We start from the raw sequence: 23090 nt of genomic DNA, 5'->3' as shown, positions 1-23090 counted from the left end.
ACTCAATGTGAATAACAGTGTGTGGGGGGGAATAATGAGTGAGAATGTATATACAGAATTTATACCTTCTATTGGTTTGCAAGCAAATTTAAAACTGAAATTTTGAAGCTGACATAAAAACATGTTCCAGGTTCAAAGTATTCAACCATTTTAAATAGTAACAGTGTATTTACATTAAAATATATTAACAAAACATCACTGACAGTGTTATAATAATTGAAAGTGTCATCACTGTTATTGACGCATAATAGTTTAATGTGTAACACAGACCAGGACAAACCAACTCAAAGAGACACCAGACCCCACCAGAACAGATGCAAAACCTACAGATATATTTCTGCTACTACAATGATCAATAACCTCCATAACACACCTTTCGAGATCCATGGGTCCTACACATGCTTATCACATGTGGTGTACCTCATCTAGTACATCAAATGCCTAACAACAATTATGTGGGTGAAACTAGACAATCACTATGCTCTTGAATAAATTTACACAGAAAAATGATAAAAGACAAAAACACTTTACTACTCAAGGGTGAACACTTTTCACAATGTGATCACCTCACAACTGACGCCTCAGTCCTCATCAAAGAAAACCCACAAAATAGTTTCAAAAGACGAGCCTAGGAACTTAAATTCATAACTCTGCTAGACACTGAAAATCATGCACTCAACAGAGACACAGGTAGCGTGACCAGATGTCCTGCATTTATAGGGACAGTCCTGATATTTGGGTTTCTCTCTTGTATAGGTGTCTATTACTCCTCTCCCCCCCCCCGTGCCGATTTTTCACACTTGCTTTCTGGTCACACTACACACAGGTTTTTATGGCTCATAAAAACAATATGTAACTGACTAACTCTCCTACATCCTATGACTGCAGAGGTGTTAACTGCCCACTTCATGTTAACTGGTCTCCTGAAATGTGTTATGTTTAATTTATCCCACCTCATAGTGAGCTGTAATACTTTGGTCACCTTTTCCAGACCTGAAAAAGAGCTCTGGGAAGCCTGAAAGCTTCTCTTCCACTCACAGAAGTTGGTTTAATAAAAGCTATTACTTCACCCACATTGTCTCTCTCTCATATCCTGGGACCAACATGTCTACATCAACATCGCAAACAATGTATAACTAACATTTCTGAACTTCTCAGTGCTTAACTATGCAATGTTAACAGTTTTTGGTATTTATTCATACACAAACACAGATGACTCTGCTTATTAGCAATCCTTCGGAGGACAGCAAAAGATTGCCATTATTCGACAGTTGCTAATAAGCGAAAGTCAGGTTTGCGCGGTTGCATCCAAAGATGGAAGTGCTAGGATATGCTGATACTGAGCCCCAGGATATTCTGTGGGCAGGGCCACAGTGGGGAGGGGGACTGCTGCCCAGATACTGCAGCTTTCTATGGAGAGTGGGGATGCTGGGGGTCCATGGGGCTGTATAGTACCTCTTCCTATGCTCTCCAGGCTGCGTCCTGATCTGGCATCTGGGGCACGGGCTTGACTTGTCCCAGCGTATCTGCTCCATATGGAAAGCAGACAGCTTTGCAGGGCTGCCAGCTAGGGAAGCTGGGACAAAGCTGCAGCCTGCATCCCCCTTCCTTCCCCCATAAATATATATAGACACATACGTACATACACATATTCTTCTTCTTAACACAAATATATTTACACACTCTCGGTTTGATCCAGCACCCACTGAAGTTAGTGGAAAAACTCCCATTAATTTTAATAGATATTGGATCAGGTCCTCTATTTGAAAATTCTTTTTTTTCCCTAGCAAACCAGCAAAGCTTCAAAGCTCTGGAGACTGTGGCTCCTTTATTGGTTTTACCTTCATTCCCACATATACATAAAGAAGTACACATGACCTACCTGTGGCCATAAAAAAATCACATCACAGATTTGTGAAATCTGGTCTCCGGCCGCCTAGCTCTGAAGGCAGAGTGGAGAGCAGCGGCTGCTGGCCAGGTGCCCAGGTCTGAAAGCAGCACTGCCACCAGCAGCAGCACAGAAGTAAGGGTGACAATACCATGCAGCCACTGCTCTCCCATTTCGCAACTTCGGACAGCGCTGCCACCAGCAGCAGTGGAGAAGTAAGGGTGGCAATAACACAACCCCTAATAGGACTGTGACCCCCTTTTGGGTCAGGGCCCGCAGTCTGAAGAACACTATGGAAAAATCACACATTTTTCATGGGTTGGTCACAGCATAAATAGGAAATTTTACAGATGTGTAACATATCTGCAAAATTTGCTATTTATGATCAACACATAAAAAATGTGTGATTTCTCTGCAATTTAAGTAAACCCCCTAACAATAATTCCATATGGGGATTCAGGAACAGGCACAGTATTTCAGATGACTCTTAACTTTTTTTAAGTGAGCAGTAAATCCATGCCAGTTTAACGTTTAAAAAGAAGCTGTTTAGTCATAGGAAGACAAGCAAAAAATCTACAAAAAAGGCTTGTGAAAAACATCACACTCATTTCTCAGAAATGGCTGGATGGAAGTTTACAAAAATTTTCCTAAAAAAATTCACCTGTACGGCTGAGAATAAGTATGAGAAATTTGCTTAATTCAACTTTTCTGAATTTTTTTCTCAGAGGCTCCCTGTTTTCAAGAGTTCAGTGTGGGGACTCCTCTATCTTAATTAGATAACGGATTTATTTTGAGATTAAATATTTTCTTGCCAGACATTAATTCTATATCAGTATTAGTAATCCTTCCTTCTCTATCTTTATTATTGCTGTTTCAAGCTATATAACTGTTTTCATTAACTCATAGGTACTGGTGCTTCATTATTTTCCAACTGCACTTACCCTTCAGAACCCCACCTCTTGCTGTTGAGGGTTCATACTGTGTAACTATAATACTCAGCATATCCTTCCTACATTCCCAACACTTTCAGCACTGTGCTGACTCAGACGTACCTGATTGAATGGGACACGAGGCCCATCACCAAGCAGAGGGGTTTTCTGCTGCTGGAAAGGTAGAGGACCCTGGGGAGGATGTGACCCCCTTGAAGGATTCTGCTGTCCCGGAGGTCCTGATGGTCCTTGCAAACTTCCTTGAGGCCCAACTAAAGAGTTCTTTGGAGGCCCCTGCTGGCCTTGTGCACCTGGTGGCCCACGTAATTCCTGTGGAGGTCCTAACATTGAACCTTGAGGTGGGGGTCCCTGTAGGCCCCTCATCTCCTGGGGACCATGTCCAAGTAAACCACCCTGCATGTGAGGTCCTCTCATTTCTTGTGGATGACCCATCATCATCCCTTGTGGACCAGGTCCCTGATTATCACGGGGCCCTGGTGGACCCTGCATCCCTCTTGGATTAAGTCCCATCAAAGGCCCTTGAGATATAGTACCCTGCATCCCTTGAGATCCTGGACCTCCTTGCATTCCATGAGAAAGAGGAGGCCCTTGCATTCCTCTTGGACCAGGTGGCCCCTGCATTCCTTGACCACTAGGGGGACCTTGAGGACCCAAGTGACCTTGTGGCCCTAAATGAGTCTGAGACCCAGGTGGACCTTGTGGTCCTAAGTGACCTTGGGGGCCAGAATTACCCTGTGGACCCGGTGGCCCCTGAGGCCCCATGGGCCCATGAGGTCCAGGATGTCTTTGCATTCCTTGATGCCCATGTAGATCCTGAGGCCTTTGAAGTCCTTGTGGAGGTCCCTGGGGACCTGCAGGTCCTTGTGGTCCCATGAAGCCTTGCGGACCTCCAGATCCTTGATGTAATGGAGGACCTTGGGGTCCCATTTGTCCCTGGGGTCCTCCAGGTCTAAACTGTCCCTGTGGACCAGGGGGTCCCATTTGAGGCATATTCATTGGCATCTGCTGAGGTGGAATGGGCTGCTGAAATCCTTGAGGCATCTGCGACATTGGGCCTTGTCCTGGGAAAGGCTGGGGTCCATGCAGAGGGCCTCCTGGAGGTGGTGCCTGCTGCTGGACTTGTTCAGCTTGCTTTTGTGCAAGTCTCTCAATCTTCAGTTGCTGTCAGAAACAAATTACATGTTTAAACAGGCTACATACATCTATGTAGAACTACTGGAAAGCAGACAATCATTTCACTTTTGGGAACAAGGAAACTCTGAACAAAGCTTTAACACTTTTAACCTGACTGATAAATAGAGATACAATTAAAAAGAATAAGAACTCAACAGGATAAAGTTAACTGAAATGCTGTCAACGCATCATCAGTGTCACAATAAGCCAATCTCATAGTCTGGTGGTCAGGTTCAGTATTTACTTGCCTTTATTTAATTTTCAATTTATTTCAGCAATGCGTTTAATTATACTCACCACTAAGAAGTGCTATTTTAATAATTTTTAATGAAGTGCACCATATATTTCACCTAACTTCTGCTTTCTTCTCTACAGTGATTAACTCTGCTTTCCACACTTCCTCTTATTGTCTTTTATCCAAGCACACTCACTCGATTGGTATTTGCTATAGTTAAACTTTCCTTACATACCTCCAAGAGCTGTGGGTTGGTGTACTGAAGTGCTGCCATTTCCTGCTCGATCTCTGCCTGTGTTTTCTTTTTCTCCTCCAGTTTAATATCCTCCTTTCTGTCATTCATCAGCTCAGGAGGAGCAGGGATAGGGACCTTATTCTGCATCCAAGCCTACAAGGGAAGTGAAGATATAAAATCAAAATATTTACTATTTTAGGTAGTAATCTGGGATTGAAGAGATTTACCCAAATATTTTATTCTCAAGTGTTCATGAACTGGAACTGGTCTGGTGTATTATTCTGCACTGGATACTGATCTATAGAAGCTAGAGTTTGGAGTGTTGTATCAGGTACAGGCTATTGATAGTTGGGCTAAAATCAGTTTACTCTGATGTATCATTGTGTATCATGTACTTACCTGTTGAAACTGTGCTGGGATTGGTTTTGCATAGGGCACTTTTTTCTGTGGCACTTTCTTTTGGTCCTTTTGCATCACCTCCTCCATTCCCCAGTCCAGCCCTGGGATTGTCATCTCAATTTCATTTGACTCATCTTTCCCTTGAACGTGAGGAGGAACCGCACAGTCAGCATACAAATGAGGATGAAGAAATCTTGTTAGTTTTTTGAGTCTCTATTTAAACAAGGGGACCAGGAAACCCTGTTCATTTCCCTCTTAACATTGAAAACATTCACTATACAGGATGTCAGAGAAGTTCAATGTGAAAGAAATACACAGCTGATTAGTACATTTCATTTTCTTTCTCCCCAGGCCCCCATGACAGATGAGAAGTATGAGAAAGAGCCAACTAGTAGCTGAGTAGCTTATGAAAATGAGCCTGCATGCATCATTTCTCCCTCTTACCCATCTGCTCTTGTTCCATGGCTAGCTTCAGTTGCTCAGGTATTCCCATCCCAGGAATCACTGCAAGGCTGTTGGGTTCAAGGTCATCTAGAGGTGGAAAACAGACAGACTGATTTCAGCAAGGATTTTAGATCAGTAATGTCTTTCCTGGAAGTTGTCTTATTTAATACAATTTTTGCATACAGTTAGATTCCCTACATATTTCACAGATGCTGGGGCACATTTTATCTCACTCAGGAACTGCAAGATATTAAAATAAGACCTAGAAATTCAGAGACAGAAAACCACCCGTAAGATTACAACAAATGTCCTTTCAGCACAGCTGCTTCTGTGAAAGAGACTGGGGAAAGAAACATGCTTTCCAATACAATTGTACTTTCATAAATATAGATAAAATGAAAAATTCGTGGAAAATTTTGATCTAAAAAAATTCTGGGATACAATGTAATCAATTATTTGAATGAAAAAGACAAACCCATGGGACAGGAGGGGAGATGGGCAACCCTGAAAGACCTGACATTGCCAAGAAAAAGCCTTAAAAGAGGGAAAAGACTTAAGATAAAGGAATTTTGAGTCCAGTTCAATAATTTAAAAGGTTTTCCTGTGCTCTGTAGCTCAGGATTGTGGGAGATCTCGAAGTCACATGCTGAAGTTTTCAGGAGGCAGAACAAACTGGGAATTTTCCCAGAGGGAGAGCCAAACCTCCTTCCTGTGATTGACAGAGCTGGTCCTACCTCCTGGAGCTGCAGAACAAAAGAAAACTCATTGTTGGAATGGGGACCTAGACATAATGGAGAATGAGAGATTATCCCACTAAAAAAAAAATCCTCATCTACCCAGTCACCAATGCTATTATATTTCATCATGTCACCCAGAAACTGGATTAGAAATGTATCTAAGTGCTCTGGGCTTGCTCCTGACACCAACCCTCCATTCTTCTGAATTCGTGGCAATAGCCTTACCATATTCCACACCATCCTCTGACATTCCTGGCAACAGGTTCAGGTTGTAACGATCTCTCATTTTATCTCCAGGCCGATTTCGAGTCCAGAATTTGCTGTCAAAATAAGAGTATGATATGAACTTGCTGAAAATGCTTGGAGATTCATTATTTTTAGTTGCCATATTCTCTCTTCCTACTTCTGCATTTTATCACAATATCTTGATTATCTAGATTTTCAAGGCCTTATTCATCAGGCTCCTATTTGGACTACACAACTGGTATGATTAAAAAGTTACTCAACTCTCACATTCCAATATGTTTAAAAACACTTAGATTTCAGAGTGGTGGCCATGTTATTCTGTATCAGCAAAAAGAACAAGCAGCACCTGTGGCACCTTAGAGACTTACAAATTTATTTGGGCATAAGCTTTCATGGGCTAAAACCCATTTCATCAGATGCATGGAGTGGAAAATACAGTAGAGAGATATATATACACAGTACATGAAAAGATGGGAGTGTGTGTGGGTGGAGGGGGGGCAGTTCTAAAGAGAAACTGCAGAACTGGAATTAATTAGCAAACTGGACACCATCAAATTAGGCCTGAATAGAGACTGGGAGTGGATGGGTCACTACAAAAACTAAAAACTAATTTCCCCACGCTAATTTCTCCCTACTGTTACTCACACCTTCTTGTCAACTGTTTGAAATGGGTCACCCTGATTACCACTACAAAAGTGATTTTTTTCCTCCTGTTGATAATAGCCCACTTTAATTGAATTGTCTCAGTAGAACTGACCCCTGACTTGGTAAGGCAACTCCCATCTTTTCATGTACTGTGTATATATATCTTCCTACTTTATTTTCCACTCCATGCATCTGATGAAGTAGGTTTTAGCCCATGAAAGCTTATGTCCAAATAAATTTGTTAGTCTCTAAGGTGCCACAAGTACTCCTCATTGTTTTTACTTAACAGATAGTGGCTGTGAGAACTGAAGAACTCTCTGTATTGACAGACTGGACACAAGACTGCCATACTCCCAGTCCTCTTCAATAGCCCTTGCTATTCTTAGTAGCTACTGATGGGCTATCATTCTTGTGACATGCACTTCTGTACAGATTCACTCCGCTTATAAAATATAACTGTTGCACCATTTATAGTATTTCCATCCTACAAGATTTAAAGTACATCACAAAGTATATGCTCAGAGCACCCCTGTGGGATGGAGGGTGACATCTGATTACCACAAGACTAGTCGATGGGGCAAGTGTTGAGGAAGCCTTAAGAAGAAATATTTTCTGTCAAAGACAACAGAAAAACCTCTCAAAAGCTCCATATGATATTTTTGTGACCATGGAGGTCTGGTAGGCCCTCAAATTGTAAAATTTCTGCCAAGAGGAATGAGAGGCTAGATTTTAATTCTATCCTATGCTGCAAAAAGGTCAGAGCTTTTCCAAACAGAACACCTTAGTCTCTCTCTGCATCTTTGCTTTCTTAGATTTGGGTTGTTCCTGCTATCGAACCAGCCATCTCAGGCTTTTTCCCAGTTTTTAAACTGTGTGCGCCCCTGAAATATTTGTTTAAATACTTGAAAATACCTGGTATGGTCATTTGAGCCTGAGCAGAGAATGTGTCCAAGAGGATGCCAAGCCAGACTCCAGATCATTCCCTCATGGGCCATTTCCATTCCGCCAACCTCCTTCTCCACCCTGAAACATCACACAGTTATCATCACACAGAAGAACCCAGTATAAGGGATTTAAAAAAATATATGTATTTATTTTGCTACTCAGTTGCTCATTGCTTTCTACATGATGCTCATTTTAGGCCTCAGTTATTTTTCACTCATTTAAATCTGCTGTTCTGGGACTCTCAGTGGAGCAATGTCAAATATTTAAAAAAAAAAAAAACTTGTTTTGAAAAACATATTTACAGCATCACCAGCAGATGCTTCAGTATACGCTGGGAATTTCATCCCTTTCATTACCACCTTCATGAGACTGAAATGGAAACGCTTCTATATGAGTTAGTATCTGTACAAGACTAAATACATCTTCACAAACAGATTTTCACATAAATGCATTTCTGTGGAAAAATTAAAAGTAGAAGTATATCCCCAAACTACCATGTTCAGACACTCAAAGATATACCTGAGGCAAGGCTATATCATATATGCACATATAACAATAAAGAGTCAAGAGGTGACAATATAAATTATGTTTACTATGATGATATCTAACACTGCGTAAAAGATGGTTACTCACCTTTGTAACTGTTGTTCTTCGAGATGTGTTGCTCATATCCATTCCAGTTAGGTGTGCGCGCACTGTGTGCACGTTCGTCGGAGAAACTTTTACCCTAGCAACACTCGGTTGGCCGGCAGGTCGCCCCCTGGAGTGGCGCCGGTATGGCGCCTCATATATACCCCTGCCGGCCCCGCCCGCTCCTCAGTTCCTTCTTGCCGGCTATTCCGACAGCGGGGAAGGAGGGCGGGTGTGGAATGGATATGAGCACACATCTCGAAGAACAACAGTTACAAAAGGTGAGTAACCGTCTTTTCTTCTTCGAGTGCTTGCTCATATCCATCTCCAGTTAGGTGATTCCCAAGCCTTACCTAGGCGGTGGGGTCGGAGAGGAGACATAGCGGAATGCAAGACCGCCGAGCCAAAGGCGTCGTCGTCTCTAGATTGTTGGACCAATGCGTAATGGTTCGCGAAGGTGTGGACAGTAAAGACCAGGTGGCTGCACGCAGATTTCCTGCACAGGAACATGTGCCAAGAAAGCAGCAGAACGAGGCCTGAGCTCGCGTAGAGCGGCGTTGAGATGGCCCTGGCTGGACCTGAAGCCAAGTCATAGCAAGCTCGGATACATGACGTGACCCAAGATGTCGATGCGCTGAAGAGGAGATTGCCCTGCCTCTCATACGCTCCGCCATGCACGCTACAAAGAGTTGCGGTGAAAGACGGAAGAGGGCTTGGTCCGCTCGATGTAGAACGCGAGAGCCCTCCGGACGTCCAAGGTATGGAGCTTTGTTTGCTCACGTCTCGACGCAATGTGGTTTTTGGAAGAACACTGGCAGAAAGATGTCCTGGTTCACGGTGGAAGGCGGAGACGACTTTGGGGAGGAACGCGGGTGAGGACGCAGCTGTACCTTGTCCTTATGGAAGAGACAGTATAGGGAGGATCCACAGTCAGTGCGCGGAGTTCCGAGACACGGCGAGCCGAGGTAATGGCGACTAGGAAAGCCATCTTCCAGGACAGGTACAGCAGCGAACATGTGGCCAAAGGCTCAAAGGGGGGCCCATGAGCCTACTTAGGAACGAGGTTAAGGTCCCAGGTAGGGGTAGGGGCTTGACCTGAGAGGGTATAAAACCGTTCCAAAGCCCTTGAGAAACCTGGAAGACATCGGTGAGAGAAAATGGTAATTGCCAGCTTCCCCAGATGGAAGGTAGATATGGCGGCGAGGTGGACTCGCAGCGTTAGAGATAGTCAACCCCTGCTCTTGAGGGACCACAAATAATCCAGGATGGTGGAGATTGATACAGAGCATGGGGAGTGACCATGCTGAGCACACCAGTAGCAGAAGCGCTCCATTTCGCGAGGTATGTTCGACCGTGTGGAGGGCTTCCTGTTACCAAGCAACACCTGTTGCACTGCAGCGGAACAGCTCAGCTCCAACTGGTTTAACCAGTTAGGAACCGATGCTGTCAGGTGGAGGGACTGCAGGTCCGGGTGGAGAAGCCTGCCGAAGTCTCTGCGTGATCAAGTCCGGCCACAGTGGTAGGGGATCGGGTCCGACAGGGACAGGTCGAGCAGGCTGGGGTACCAGTGCTGTCTCGGCTAAGCTGGCGCGATCAGGATGAGGCGGGCTTTGTCCTGCGGACCTTGAAGCAATACTCTGTGGACGAGGGGAAACGGTGGAAAGGCATAACAAAGGCGACCGTGACCACGGGATCATGAAGGCATCCGACAGGGAGCCCGGAGAGCGACCTTGCAGGGAACAGAACACCTGGCATTTCCTGTTTACTTTGGACGCAAACAGGTCCGATCTGGGGAAGCCCCACCTCCGGAAGATTGAGTGGAGGACGTCCAGACGGAGGACCATTCGTGTGTGAGGAAGGACTGCTCAGTGATCTGCGAGCGTGTCCGGACCCCTGGGAGAAAGGAGCCACCAGGTCTATGGAGTGGGCTACACATTTAAATTCCCACAAGTGGATCGCTTCCTGACACAGGGAGATGACCTTGTGCCTCCCTGCTTGTTGACATATTAATACATGGCCGTCGTGTTGTCCGTGAATACTGCTATACACACGGCCCTGTAGGAGGCTGAGCGAAACGCTTGGCACGCCAGGCGTACTGCCCTGAGCTCTCGAACATTGATATGTAGAGTCAGCTCTTGGGGTGACCAAAGGCCTTGGGTGCGCCGGTGCCCCAGGTGTGCGCCCCAGCCCAGCGCAGATGCGTCCGTTGTTAGGGACACAGAGGGCTGAGGAGTGTGGAAGGGCAGGGGCCCGCACACACCAGCAGCGACTCTTTCCACCAGTCGAGGGAGCTGAGGACTCCCGGTGGGATCGTTACAATCATATCTAAGGCGTCCTGTTCGGGCGGTAGACCGAAGCCAGCCAGGCTTGCAGCGGGCGCATCCGTTAGTCTGGCGTACTTTGTAACGAGGACACATGCGGCCATGTGTCCTAGGAGGGCCAGGCAAGTACGGGCGGAGGTAGTGGGAAACCTCTGCAGGCTCCGGACCAGAGGGAGACTATGGCTTGAAATCGGTGCGGGGGCAAGCTGGCTGTCGCAAGGACGGAGTCCAGCACTGCCCCGATGAATTCTATCCGTTGCGTGGGCACCAGTGTGGACTTGTCCAGATTGACGATCAGTCCAGCCTTGCGAATAGTTTTCTTATTGGTGTCGACATGGCTGGTGACTTGAGCCTTTGAGGTTCCCCTGATAAGCCAGTCGTCGAGGTAAGGGAACACGTGAATGCGACGACGGTGGAGGAAAGCTGGCGACAACCACCATACATTTCGTGAAGAGACCCGAGGGGCCGACGAAAGACCAAAGGGAGGACAGTGAATTGGTAATGAACTCGATTCACCATGAAAACGCAGGTACCTCCTGTGGGGAGGGTAAATTGCAATATATGAAAAATATGCCGTCCCTCATGTCGAGAGCGGCGTACCAATCGCCGGGATCCAGGGAGGGAATGATGGTCCCCAGGCACACATGCGGAACTTGAAACTTCTTGATGTATTTGTTCAGCTCGCGTAGGTCTAGGATGGGCCTCGAAGACCTCCTTTTGCCTTGGGGATCAGGAAATAACGGGAATAGAACCCCTTGCCCTTGAGCTCCTCCGGTACCTCCTGTATGGCTTCCGATTGGAGAGAAGCTTGTGGACCTCCTGCAGGAAGGAGTTGCTCGTGAGAGGGGTCCCTGAAGAGGGACGGGGAGGAGGGAGGGGCGGAGGGAGGGAGTGGAGGAAGAGAGTTGGAGACGGTATCAATGTTCCACCGTACGCAGGACCCAACGATCCGTAGTTAGCTGGGACCACGCCGGGAGAACGAGGAAAGCCGGTTGGAAAACTGGAGCGGATCCTGGAGAGGGAATTGGTACGCTGCTCTCGAGGGCGCACCTTCAAAATTGGACTTGGGGCCCGATGATTTGGCTGGGGACCCGGCGTTATTGCCCGACGGAGGCACCGATTGCCGCCTGCGGTTGACACGGCCACGCCTGCGGCCTAAAGTCCTGTCGCTGGCGAGGCGGGGGGAGGGGCGCTGGGGTGAGGGCGGAATGACCGTCTTTGAGTTTGAGGGGTATGCATGCAAGTGACCGCATGATACCCTATTGTCCTTTAGACTTTGTAGTCTAGGATCTGTTTTCTGCGAGAAGAGCCCTGTGTATCAAAATGGCAAGTCCTGTATGGTGTGCTGCAATTCGGGCGGTAGGGCCGGACACCTGCAACCAGGATATGCGCCGCATGGCTATGCCAGAGGCGACCGTTTCTAGCTGCTGAATCTGTCGAGTCCAGCGAGGCTTGCAGGGAGGTTCTCGCAATCCTCCTTCCCTCGTCGAGGAGGGCTGTAAACTCCTGACGGGAGCCTTGCGGGATCAATCTCCGTGAATTTGCCGACCGCCTCCCAGGTGTTGAAGGAGTAACGCTTAAGAGGCCTGCTGGCTGTTCGCCACACGGAGCTGAAGTCCTCCAGCAGAGTAAATTTTTCGGCCCAGCAAGTCCATACGTTTGGCCTCCCTAGACTTTGGAGCGGGGGGCTTGTTGGCCGTGCGCTCCCGCTCATTGACTGACTGCACACCACCAACAAGCAGGGGCTGGGTGCACATACAGGTATTCGTAACCCGTGGACGCACCCGGCCATATACTTTCTTTCCCTCCCCCTGGCCGTCGGTGGAATGGACGCCGGAGTTTGCCAGATGGAGGTCGGGCTCTAGCCTGGATGGATCTGATGAATGGGATGGGGCCACCCTGGTAGGCGTTTTCCGCTGAGAGAATGCTAACCACAGGGTCCTCACCTCGGGGACTTCCTCCACCGGGAGGCTTATATTTTGAGGCTATGATGCGCCTCAAAAGTCTGGTGCGCCCGCAGATCGATAGGGGGGAGGCCCCCGACGAGGATGTGCCCGCACCGCTCATCTGGGGAAGACGATGACGACAACCTGGAACGAGCGGCCCGTCCTGGACCGAAGCGGCATCCTGGTGGGCCTCCTCCTCCGGAACATCAGGCTGCTCTGGAGCTTGTATGGCACCCATCTCTGTATCAGTAGGGGGTGGTCTACTGATTGTGGCCTCCGGTGCCCGCGTTCAGAATGTCCGGAGCGTGATTGGGCCAATGGTTCACTCCTGGGCTTGGTGGTAGGACCCAGGGTGGTCCAAAAGGACCACTGAGGTGGCCCCCTGGTCTTGATGTGCCTGAGTGTCCGATTCTCCATTAAGATGCGTGTCTGCGTACGGGGAGGCGGACGTATGACGGGATGGCCACGGGGGAGCTGAAGGCAGATTGGACCGTGTCAGTGCGTCCATAATAGAAGCGTCCCTTCGCGGTGCCCGGCGAACGGTACCTGGGAGCCGTGGCGATGTGAAGAGCGGGACTGGGGACCTACGACCAGCGCGGTGCCGGGAGGTCGACCGGTTGGATGTGCCGAACATCGACATGCCTGGATCGGCTGCGGAGAGGCTCGGCGGTGCCGGGATCTGGAGCGGTGCGACTGGTAAGGACGGAGACCGGGATCTGGTCGCAGTGCCGCGAGTACGACCGGCACCGGGATGGAAGAACGGTGGCCGGGGACTCGCGAGCGGCGTCGGGATCGTGATCGGTGCCGGAACGCGATCGGTGCCGGAGCCGGGAACGTTCATCGGGATCCCGAACGAGATCGGCTGGAGGGGCTCCTTGGTGCCCGGAGATGGTGGTCGCACCATGGCAGGCTTGCCCAGCGACTGAATAACCCGCACCGGCGTGCCTAGGGGGTTGCGGGCAGCTCAGGCTCTGTAAGCGATCAGTCCCAGCGCCTTGGAGTAGGTCTCCAGGCGTATGTCGGGACGATGAGCTCTACCAGGCACGGCACGTGCCGGGGAGCTAAGCGGCCACCGGACTCGACGGCTCCTGGGAGGCCGGAATCAACGGTGCCCGAGGCACGGCGGTGCCGCGGGCTGCTGGCGGAGCCGGGCGATCCGACCCTGGAGCTGCGCTCTGACTGCAGCGTGACCGAAGGGTACTGGCAGGAGCCTTGTCCTCTTGCCTCCTCGGGGAGAAGGGAGCGGTGGCCGGCTGGAGGACTGGGCCGGTGACGGGAGGTGCCGAGGTGTCTTCGCCGGTGCCAGAACAGACGAAGCACTTGTTCGCACGGTTGCCGTAGACGGTGCCGAGGACCGGAGGAGGTTTTTTAGAGCTGCCTCCATCAAAAGTTTTTTAGGCGAGGAGTCCCTTTCTTTTCTGGTCCGGGGCTTGAATGCCTTACAGGATTACGGCACCTGTGTCCGATAGATGGCCTCTCGCCGAGCACATTTAAACAGGAATCGTGCGGATCTCTCCTGTGGGCATCGGGCGACGGCAGGGTCGGCAAGACAGGGTTTGAAGCCCGGGTGAACCGGGCATCAGCCCCGGTGCGTGGGAGGAGAAGGGCGAACCCCCGATCCTCTAAACTATATACACTAACTACAAACTATACTAACAGTAAATAACGGAAACGAACTAGAGAAAAAAAACTATGTACACTAAAGCTAACAAGAACGAGCAATAGTGCTAGGTAAGATGTGTTGCTCATATCCATTCCACACCCGCCGTCCTTCCCCACTGTCGGAGTAGCCGGCAAGAAGGAACTGAGCAACGGGCGGGCCGGCAGGGGTATATATTAGGCGCCATACCGGCGCCACTCCAGGGGGCGACCTGCCGGCCCACCGAGTGTTGCTAGAGTAAAAGTTTCTCCGACGAATGTGCACGCGGCGCGCGCACACCTAACTGGAATGGATATGAGCAAGCACTCGAAGAAGAAACTAAATTTCTCCATGTTAATAAAAAAGGTACTTACCCAACATGCCAGAACAACAAAGAGCCATCGGAACCTCCACTGGCAAAAAGCCCTTCATGAACAGGGTGCCAGGCTACAGCTGAAATGCAAAAATTCATAATCAGGAATCTCTACTGAATGTTTAACTGTACCTCAAAGCCTAATCCCAATTCACTCATAACGGCAGTATGAAATGGAGTTTATTCTGACCTGTGGCCTCTTTCTTGTGACCCCTGAAGACTTGGAGCTCTTCTTTCAGGTTTCGGATGTCAAAGAGCTTGCAGAGGTGGTCACGAGATGCTGTAAGCAGCCAATTCCCATTGAGGTTCAACTTTACCTCCATCACTGTGTTTTTATGAGCGTGTCTGGAAGCAGAGGTAGAAAAAGACTAACTGGCTAGAAGTCAGACATCCCCAGTAGAATAACCTATGTGCTTCTATACAGAGGGCCTGGGTCTATGATTTAAGGTTGGCCTTTTGCTCCCTGTAAGTATAGGACCTGGAGGTACACACAGAAACATGTTTCTTATTACTCAAGGATACAGGGCTGGCTCCAGTGTTTTGGTGCCCCAAGCGGTGAAAGAAAAAAAAAAAGTCGCAATAGGCAGCACTTCAGTGGCAGCTCTATCGCCGTCACTTCATTCTTTGGCGGCAGGTCCATCCCTCCGAGAGGGACCCACCGCCGAATACCCATACGTGCTGCCCGTTTCTGCTGGCCGCCCCAAGCACCTGCTTGCTGCTCTGGTGCTGGCCCTGTGAAGATAGTAACTTCTGCTGGTTTAATTAGGCATAAGTTTAACTAGGTACCAGCAGTAGCTCAGAAGAACTCTGGTGACATGAAGCTTGTGAACAACTGGAAAGACAACTTACACAAGGAATGGATAAACAAGGTCTTCAGATCAAATTATGTTTACCCTCTAGATTTCCTGACCCAACTAGATTGCCTGCCCCTATGGCAACTGTTATGAATGGTTGAAGAGACCTGGTCCTAGAGGGGGGCAACTGAAAACAGAATAAAATAATCAAGAGTCCAAGCAGTTTTGCCCCTTCTGATCTGAGCAAAACCTCACATCATAACTTACAGTGTGGCAAGGCTCTGGCCAGTTTTTGGATCCCAAAACTTGATAGGCTGTTGGCTGTCTTTGCTTCCTGATACAACCAATCCCTTTGTTGGATGCCAGTCAACACATTTCACATCTGCCCCATGCCCTGTAGGGAATACAAAGTTGCCCATTTAGGGATTTCAGAGAAAAACTATTTCACAAAATTTTTAGTTACGTAATTTGTGAACTAAAATCCTGTCTAGCCCAAAATGGGATGAAAAAACACTACAGAGCATGGCGTGATCTTAAACTCCATAATGCTTTTTAAAAATAGCAGTCATTTGTTTTCTGTATCGCATTACACTCCTCCTTACAAATAACTTGAAATAGTTTCCTTCTCAGTTTTCACAGTCTTTATTAGAAAACACAAAGTGGATTCCACCTATTTAATAACTGAAGTTTCAAGGGGGCATATTTGTAGCCTTTGGTCCTAAACCTTTGAGTAATGTTATGTTGAACATCTCAGAAGTGTCAGTCTTGTAGTGGTAACGCAAAGTACATGGTTAAGTATTAGTTTGCTTTTGGAACTTTTTTGGGAATAAAGGCCTTATAATGTTATAATGTAAGCTATCTATTAACATCCACTACTGAAGTAGTATTGCAGCCCCTACAGAAAATTATAATAGGCAAAAGAAATTAGACCAGATGACTAAGATGATTTTTTTAACCTATTAATTTGGTTTCTCAAAGTCCCTTGCACCAGCCCAGATAACAAATTCACATTTTCCAAGCAGCAAATGAAGATAGGAAAAGAAGAAAAATGTATACTATCATTTCCCTATACACCGCTGCCTCGATATAACGCCACCTGATATAACATGAATTTGAATATAACTTGGTAAAGCAATGCTCTGGGGAGGCGGGGCTGCGCACTCTGGTGGATCAAAGCAAATTCAATATAACACGGTTTCACCTATAACGCAGTAAGATTTTTTGGCTCCCAAGGACAGCGTTATATTGAGGTAGAGGTAATTAGATTGGCCGACCGTGCTCATTTAGAGAATCTGTATTGCTTAGGAAATACATTAACTCTTAAAATCAGACAAGAAAGAGTTCTTAACTGTTATTCATAGCAACATGGTGAGGTATCTGGGTTGGAATATAGGAATGTGGAGGAAAAAAATAAAAAAGAAAGAATAATTTCTTTCTACACTCTCTCTCTATGCCAGCCCACTTAGTGGGAATGCCAACAGTAATGTTCAATGCCAGAAGACAGAGCAGATGGGTAGTTAGTGGAAAAGTGAGCATATGCTTTCCAAAGGCAGCTAGTGACTTACTTTCTAAGCTCTACAATTATTCTGAGATAGATATGTAAACCATTCTCACATCAGATGCATGAACTTTCTGACTTTTATGGGGCTGGACACAATGAGAAGAAAAATATTTCTTGACTCAAGAGGAATGGGGAAACCACTCTGGGGAGGAAATGGGGAACAGCTTTAATCACTATTTTGTCCAGACAAGGAATACTACAGTAAAGAGCCTGACCCTCCTACCTCACTCTCCCAGCAGATAGAACTGACCTTCCAATTTATAGGGCCACAAGCAGGAGCACCATCCTCAAGCTGCCAGAGCTGAGAATCTGGTCACAATTTGTCCCTGCTACCAGAGTGGAGTCTTGTGGTGACGGTTTCCTCTCCCAGCAGAATCAGGTGGGGAGGCAAATGAAGCAACATCTTTTTGAATATGTTATGTCTAGGTCTTAGGTTCCAGGAGAACTGAGGATGAACTGCATTCTAAACAAGGGTTTAACTGGAATAGCCCACTCTGTCAGAACCGAAGGCCCACTCTATATTGCAGCCAAAAGGGGCCACGCCACCCAGACAGATGTGTGCCCTGTGTAATTGAGGCAACTCAGGGTGACCCTTGGTGGACATTCTTATTCATTAACCACCAGAATAAGAGAGGACTTCAGCTCCAGAGGCAAGGATAGGCTGGACAGAGAAAACTTGGACGGAGGTAATGACAGGTGAATAGTTAATGCTGGGGAGATCATGTATTGTATGAAAACATGCTCACAGCAATGAGTTCAAACACACCATCACAGAACCCAGAAAATGCAGAAACATACAGGCTAGCTCCAAATTTTACTAGAATTGGGTTGGCCTCTCTTGTTCCTAAAATAATCAGACAGAGTGAATTAGGAGTACTAAAAGGAGACAAAGGGCTATTTTCTTTTATCAGTAGGGCTTGGGATCCTGAAATCTGGATATGCGACTAAAAGTCAGGCTTTTCTTTGAAGATTTCATATGCGTTAGGCCATTTTCCCTCAAAAGACAGACAGACAAAGGCAGTTTTAGATGCAAGATCATCAGCTCAAGTTCACAGCCACAACACCTGGAAGGTGGTAACATATGGCCATACTGTGGAAAAAGCTTGCATAACACCACAAATAAATCTTAAAAGAAAAAAAAGAGGCTACTTGACAGAAGGAACAAGCCTCAATATCTTCTTCAGACACCAATTTCTGTAATCATCTTACCAAGGTCTTGGCCACATAAGCCATGTAGCACAAAGAACCCCAAACACTCTAGTATGTTACTCTAATATGAGTAGCTTGCCCTGCCAATTTAACAAGCACTGAGAAGTGGCCCTCAAGAAGAGATGGGTTTGGGGTATAACAGGAAAGTCAGAATCTTAGGGACAGAGAAATGCATCAGATTTATTCCTTGAGAGGGCATAAAGTCACCTGAAGGATCTAAGGGATTACAGTTTCTTGTTGGGAGCAGTCCATTCCATGCCCAACATGTCCTGGACCACAGCAATAACTGGGAAAAACTTGAGTGTCCTTTTTATGGCTAGTCAAAATAGCCCAAACATCCCTACCTTCAGGAGCATAATCTTTTAGACTCTCAGTGCAGGTTACTTCCCTGGTTAGCAAAGTCAGATTTTGGAAGAATTCAACTAGCTGTTGGAAGGGATACCCCCCATTCGCCCTTAGCTACTACTTTCCCAGGATTGGTGCCAATGAATGTGAGGAAAAAAATGAACTCTTTGCTATGACAGCCATATATTTGTAACTAACCAATCTTGATAGATGAGGAGGACCAGTGTGGAAAGTTTTTAAAAGAAAAATGTAAAAGCTAAAAATCTAGCTTAATCACTCAGAAGAGTAGCATGCAAACAGTAAAACAATTGATCAGGGTCATTGAAACAGACTCCTTTACAGGGAATAAGGGCATACCTTGCTGTTTTCCTCAGTCTGTTGATAGGGAGATTTATGTCCTATTGTCTGTGCTAACAGAGGGTCGTGGAACAAAAATGTGTTTTTAAACATTAAAAGATAATCCAGTGGTTAGGGTACTGGCCTAGGACTGGGGGAGACCTGGGTACACGTTCCTGCTCTGCCACAGACTGCCTATGTGATGTTGGGTAAGTCACTAATCCTCTCTGAGTCTCAGTCCCCCATCTGTAAAAAAAAATGGGGATTATAGTGCTTTCCTTCACAACACCCCCGTGAAGTACATTTTACATTAGAGTGTGAAGCACTAAGATACTATAGGTACCTAAGGTAGACAGACAGACCTTTTGAAGGATTTTAGACTTGGTTAGCCTGTTCCAATCGTTGCATGGTGAGGTTCAGTATGTTAATATATTGTGCTTTTATGGGACAGATGGATACTTTCAGACTTAAATTGACCTCCCTCCCAAAAAAACATTGACACATAATAAAGAATATTAATAAACATACTCTCCTTAAAAAAGAAAAATACATAATTAATGTGGTAGAAGTATTGCAAAATTTAATACTCATATACTTACAAATTCACATAGCAAAAGGAGAAAATATATGCAAAAATGATCTGAAGATTGCGATAGGGAGAATACAAGACTTCGTATAATCTAAACACTTAAAACTATGAATTAGTGTGGGAACATGAAATAGTCTAAAACCTGTTTTTACATTGACAAAAATCTGATGGATACAGCTTGTTCAGATTTTATATTGGGATTTTTTTTTGTGAAAAATATTGAGCATTAGTCAATTCCTAAAGAAGCCTAGATGCAAAGCAGTTATTTCGTTAAGAATTCTTTCACAAGTAGAATAAGGTCCTGATCCATAACTCATAGCTGATTGAAGTAAAGGCCTTAGGTGACCAGTTAAAACATTGGATTATTAAACATGCTTCCACCCAATACACTTTCAGGATTGTGTTTTTAAAAGGTGAAAACTGCAACAAACTATAACTAGATAGGCTTAACTTTAGTAGTGTCTGATTGGTGACATGCTGTATTTGGCCAATGTGAAGAATTGTATAATCTCAAATTATTGAAAATTTAATGATTTCTTCTACACCGTTTTTTCATTTTTTTTTTTTTTTTGTAGCTATGACTTATTGGACATTATATCAACAAATGGAATATTACTCATATTTGCATAACTATTTATAATGTGCCTATATATTTTGTATTACTTTAGATATCTAAGTTACAAATGTGAAACATATGTATATTGCTTTCAGTTTATTACTGTGACCAATTGTTTGCTACTTCTTCCCTCCCCCTCCAAAAATTACACTTTTAAAAATGTTTCATACTTAAGGAGAGCTTATAAATATGACTTTTGCACATACTTCTATTTCCACACACACACACACACACACACACACACTTTAGTTCAATTTAAAAAAAATTATATATATACACAAGTGAATGTTTTCCTCAAGCATCTTATTTTGCTTATAACTAATTATAATCAAAATACATGCAATATTGCATATATATTGTAAATACTGAATCCTCAATTTCACATTTCGGTACTGTCATAACTGAACAAATTTGTCACAAGACAGTACAATTAATTTTAAACATTTTAAAGGAAGTTTTGGATTTTGTTTTTTCTTTAAATGGTAACCCTGCAAAAGCTCAGTCTTGCAAGGTACCAAGTGTCCTCCATTCCCATTGAAATCAGTGATAGTTGAGGCCTCTCGTTCAGCACCTTGCAGCAGGTATCCCCAAGAGAACTAAATCTCTTAGAAGACAATGAACACATGCACTTTATAATTTTATCACCTCACACTTCATTTACTAATGGTCTCCATAGTGTTAGGAGTACTATAATGCTGGAGGAGCTGAATTCTAAGACGATTTATTGTACCGACACCACACGTGTTAGAGGTTTTCGGGATACTATCCTTTGTAACCTGGAGGTTACTCCTTAATTTATTAGCCCAGCACTGTCAAGGAAGAGTATGGGTTTTGTTTACCAAGAGAAAGCAGCTCATATCTATCAAAAACCCTGTGTATTTCTATTCTGAACTGGCACTTATTGTTTGGTAATATTGATTGATGTTACCAAATCAGTGAGGGATGAGAATCTTTTAATTCCAGGAATTAAATAAAGTTGTGTTCTCGCTCACGCTGTTGCACCCATCATGTTCTATGAATGACCCTCCTCTTGGGAAGTGTGTCTGTGCTTCCCTCCATTTTCAACTCTTCACTTCCCTCTGTTCAAAGGCTCCAAATTGCAGAAATGTTCCTTCTGCAGCCATTCAGCACAGTTTCTTTTCAAGTCTGGAAGGAGGTGCACAGAAAGCAACAGAAATACCCCTTTTCCATCTTGAATGGGTTAAGGATATTGCCTCCATAGCATCTCCAGATCTTGCCGACCTGATACAGGATTTATTAATTTTTTTTTAATTTGCCCACGGCATCCTTCCCTGAACGTGAGCTCTAATACACTTCTGCATACAAATCCTGATGTCCGGGCAGTCTGCTAGAGGATTTATTTGTCAATGGTGAATGTTTCTTGTATCATCACTATTTTAACATATCGATGTCACTTTCCTGATGCTAGCTTTGGTCTATACTTCTACCACAAATACTCCCCTACCCCAATATAATGTGACCCGATATAACACGAATTTGGATATAACACAGTAAAGCAGTGCTCCGCGGGGGGGGGGGAGAGGGGGGGGGGAGGCGGTGCACACTCTGGCGGATCAAAACAAGTTCGATATAACGCGATTTCATCTATAACACGGTAAGATGTTTTGGCTCACGAGGACAGCATTATATCAGGGTAAAGATGAATCATTATTTCAGGGATTTACAATTGTGATCAGTTTTCTTTCCAGGCTGAAAGCGGTTACACAGGACGGGATTTCCCCCATAAATTGTGTATTTTTGAGCTATGAAATATTGAAAAAAAATGTTAATGAATGTTAGTGAAACATGTCTATCTCGATAGAGGGGCTGTTGCTCTTGATACCGGACTACTGGAGAGGATGATCTAATCATGACAAAAGTGAGAAAGCAAAACAGCTTAAAAATTCAGTGTTTCTGTAATTCAGTTTAGAATTTGCACATCCTATTCCCAAGTGCTGATGCCCTGTACAAAAAGCCTAACAGCGGCATATAGCATTCTATTGTCATGGAAATTGCACTGGCCAGGTGGTCATCCTAAGAAACACTTTGGTTCTATTACAGGAGCTAAACAGTCCTGCAAATCTTTTTAATATTCTGTACATCTCAGAGATGGCTTCTCCTTCAGCAGTACAGAAATTAAAGTTTATGGCTGTGTGGATGTGAGAGTTAAGATTTGTGAAGACTACAATGAGAGTCTTTGCATATCATATATGGTTATTAGCAATGGGGACACTTTTTTCAAACTGGAATAATAAACCCCTCAAATATTTGGCAATGTTTTCTATAATACATTCTATATATATATGACTGGAGTGAAAAAAGAAAATCCACATATAGTCATGGAACAATGAGTCACTTAGTAACTGGCAGGATTGAGCTCTAAGTAGGGTTCAACCCCGCCAATTGCTGTCCAGTCTCCAACAAAACACTTAAACATGTTCTTAACCACAATGGGACTACTCACATATTTAATGTTAAGTGGGTACGTAAGTGCTTTACAAGATTGTAGCCTTTACAGAGGTACATAATTCAATGCCAGTGCTATCTTGCTTTGAACAGGGACAAAAGTTACCAGAGATTTCAAACATCTACAGTTTCAGATATGTGCCAGCATCCACAGAAACTCAGTTTCCTAAAGTGATGCTCTAGAGCAGTGCTTCAGTGAAGGTGAACACTTTCTTTCCAGAAAGAGGAAAAGTTAACAGGAAGAAATGAATATTTTGGAGCCTGACTAAAATTCTTCTGTTCAATTTTTGCACCTGCCACAGAAGATAAAGGCACACCTATCATTTAGACACAGGTGCTTTTCCATTTATACATAGCTTATCCTTGAT

The 23090-nt window shown here is 45.3% G+C and overlaps 1 protein-coding gene across 3 annotated transcripts in view; it reads right to left on the bottom strand.

Moving 5' to 3' along the window:
• Nucleotides 1–23090, bottom strand: part of WDR33 (WD repeat domain 33) — a 105406-nt gene that overhangs the window by 11073 nt on the left and 71243 nt on the right. For all 3 annotated transcript variants that reach the window (XM_075068578.1, XM_075068576.1, XM_075068577.1), the window contains exons 8-16: nucleotides 15868–15994; nucleotides 14997–15151; nucleotides 14808–14886; nucleotides 7865–7975; nucleotides 6287–6381; nucleotides 5325–5411; nucleotides 4881–5020; nucleotides 4482–4634; nucleotides 2941–3999 (exon numbers count right to left, since the gene is read on the bottom strand). In XM_075068578.1, coding sequence (XP_074924679.1) covers nucleotides 2941–3999; nucleotides 4482–4634; nucleotides 4881–5020; nucleotides 5325–5411; nucleotides 6287–6381; nucleotides 7865–7975; nucleotides 14808–14886; nucleotides 14997–15151; nucleotides 15868–15994 — 2006 coding nt within the window. The remainder of the gene's footprint in view (nucleotides 1–2940; nucleotides 4000–4481; nucleotides 4635–4880; nucleotides 5021–5324; nucleotides 5412–6286; nucleotides 6382–7864; nucleotides 7976–14807; nucleotides 14887–14996; nucleotides 15152–15867; nucleotides 15995–23090) is intronic.

This window comes from Chelonoidis abingdonii, chromosome 8, assembly GCF_003597395.2.
Source record: "Chelonoidis abingdonii isolate Lonesome George chromosome 8, CheloAbing_2.0, whole genome shotgun sequence".
Classification (NCBI taxonomy): domain Eukaryota; kingdom Metazoa; phylum Chordata; order Testudines; family Testudinidae; genus Chelonoidis; species Chelonoidis abingdonii.
The sequence above is the reverse complement of the archived record's forward strand: the minus strand, read 5'-3'. Positions and strand labels throughout refer to the sequence as shown.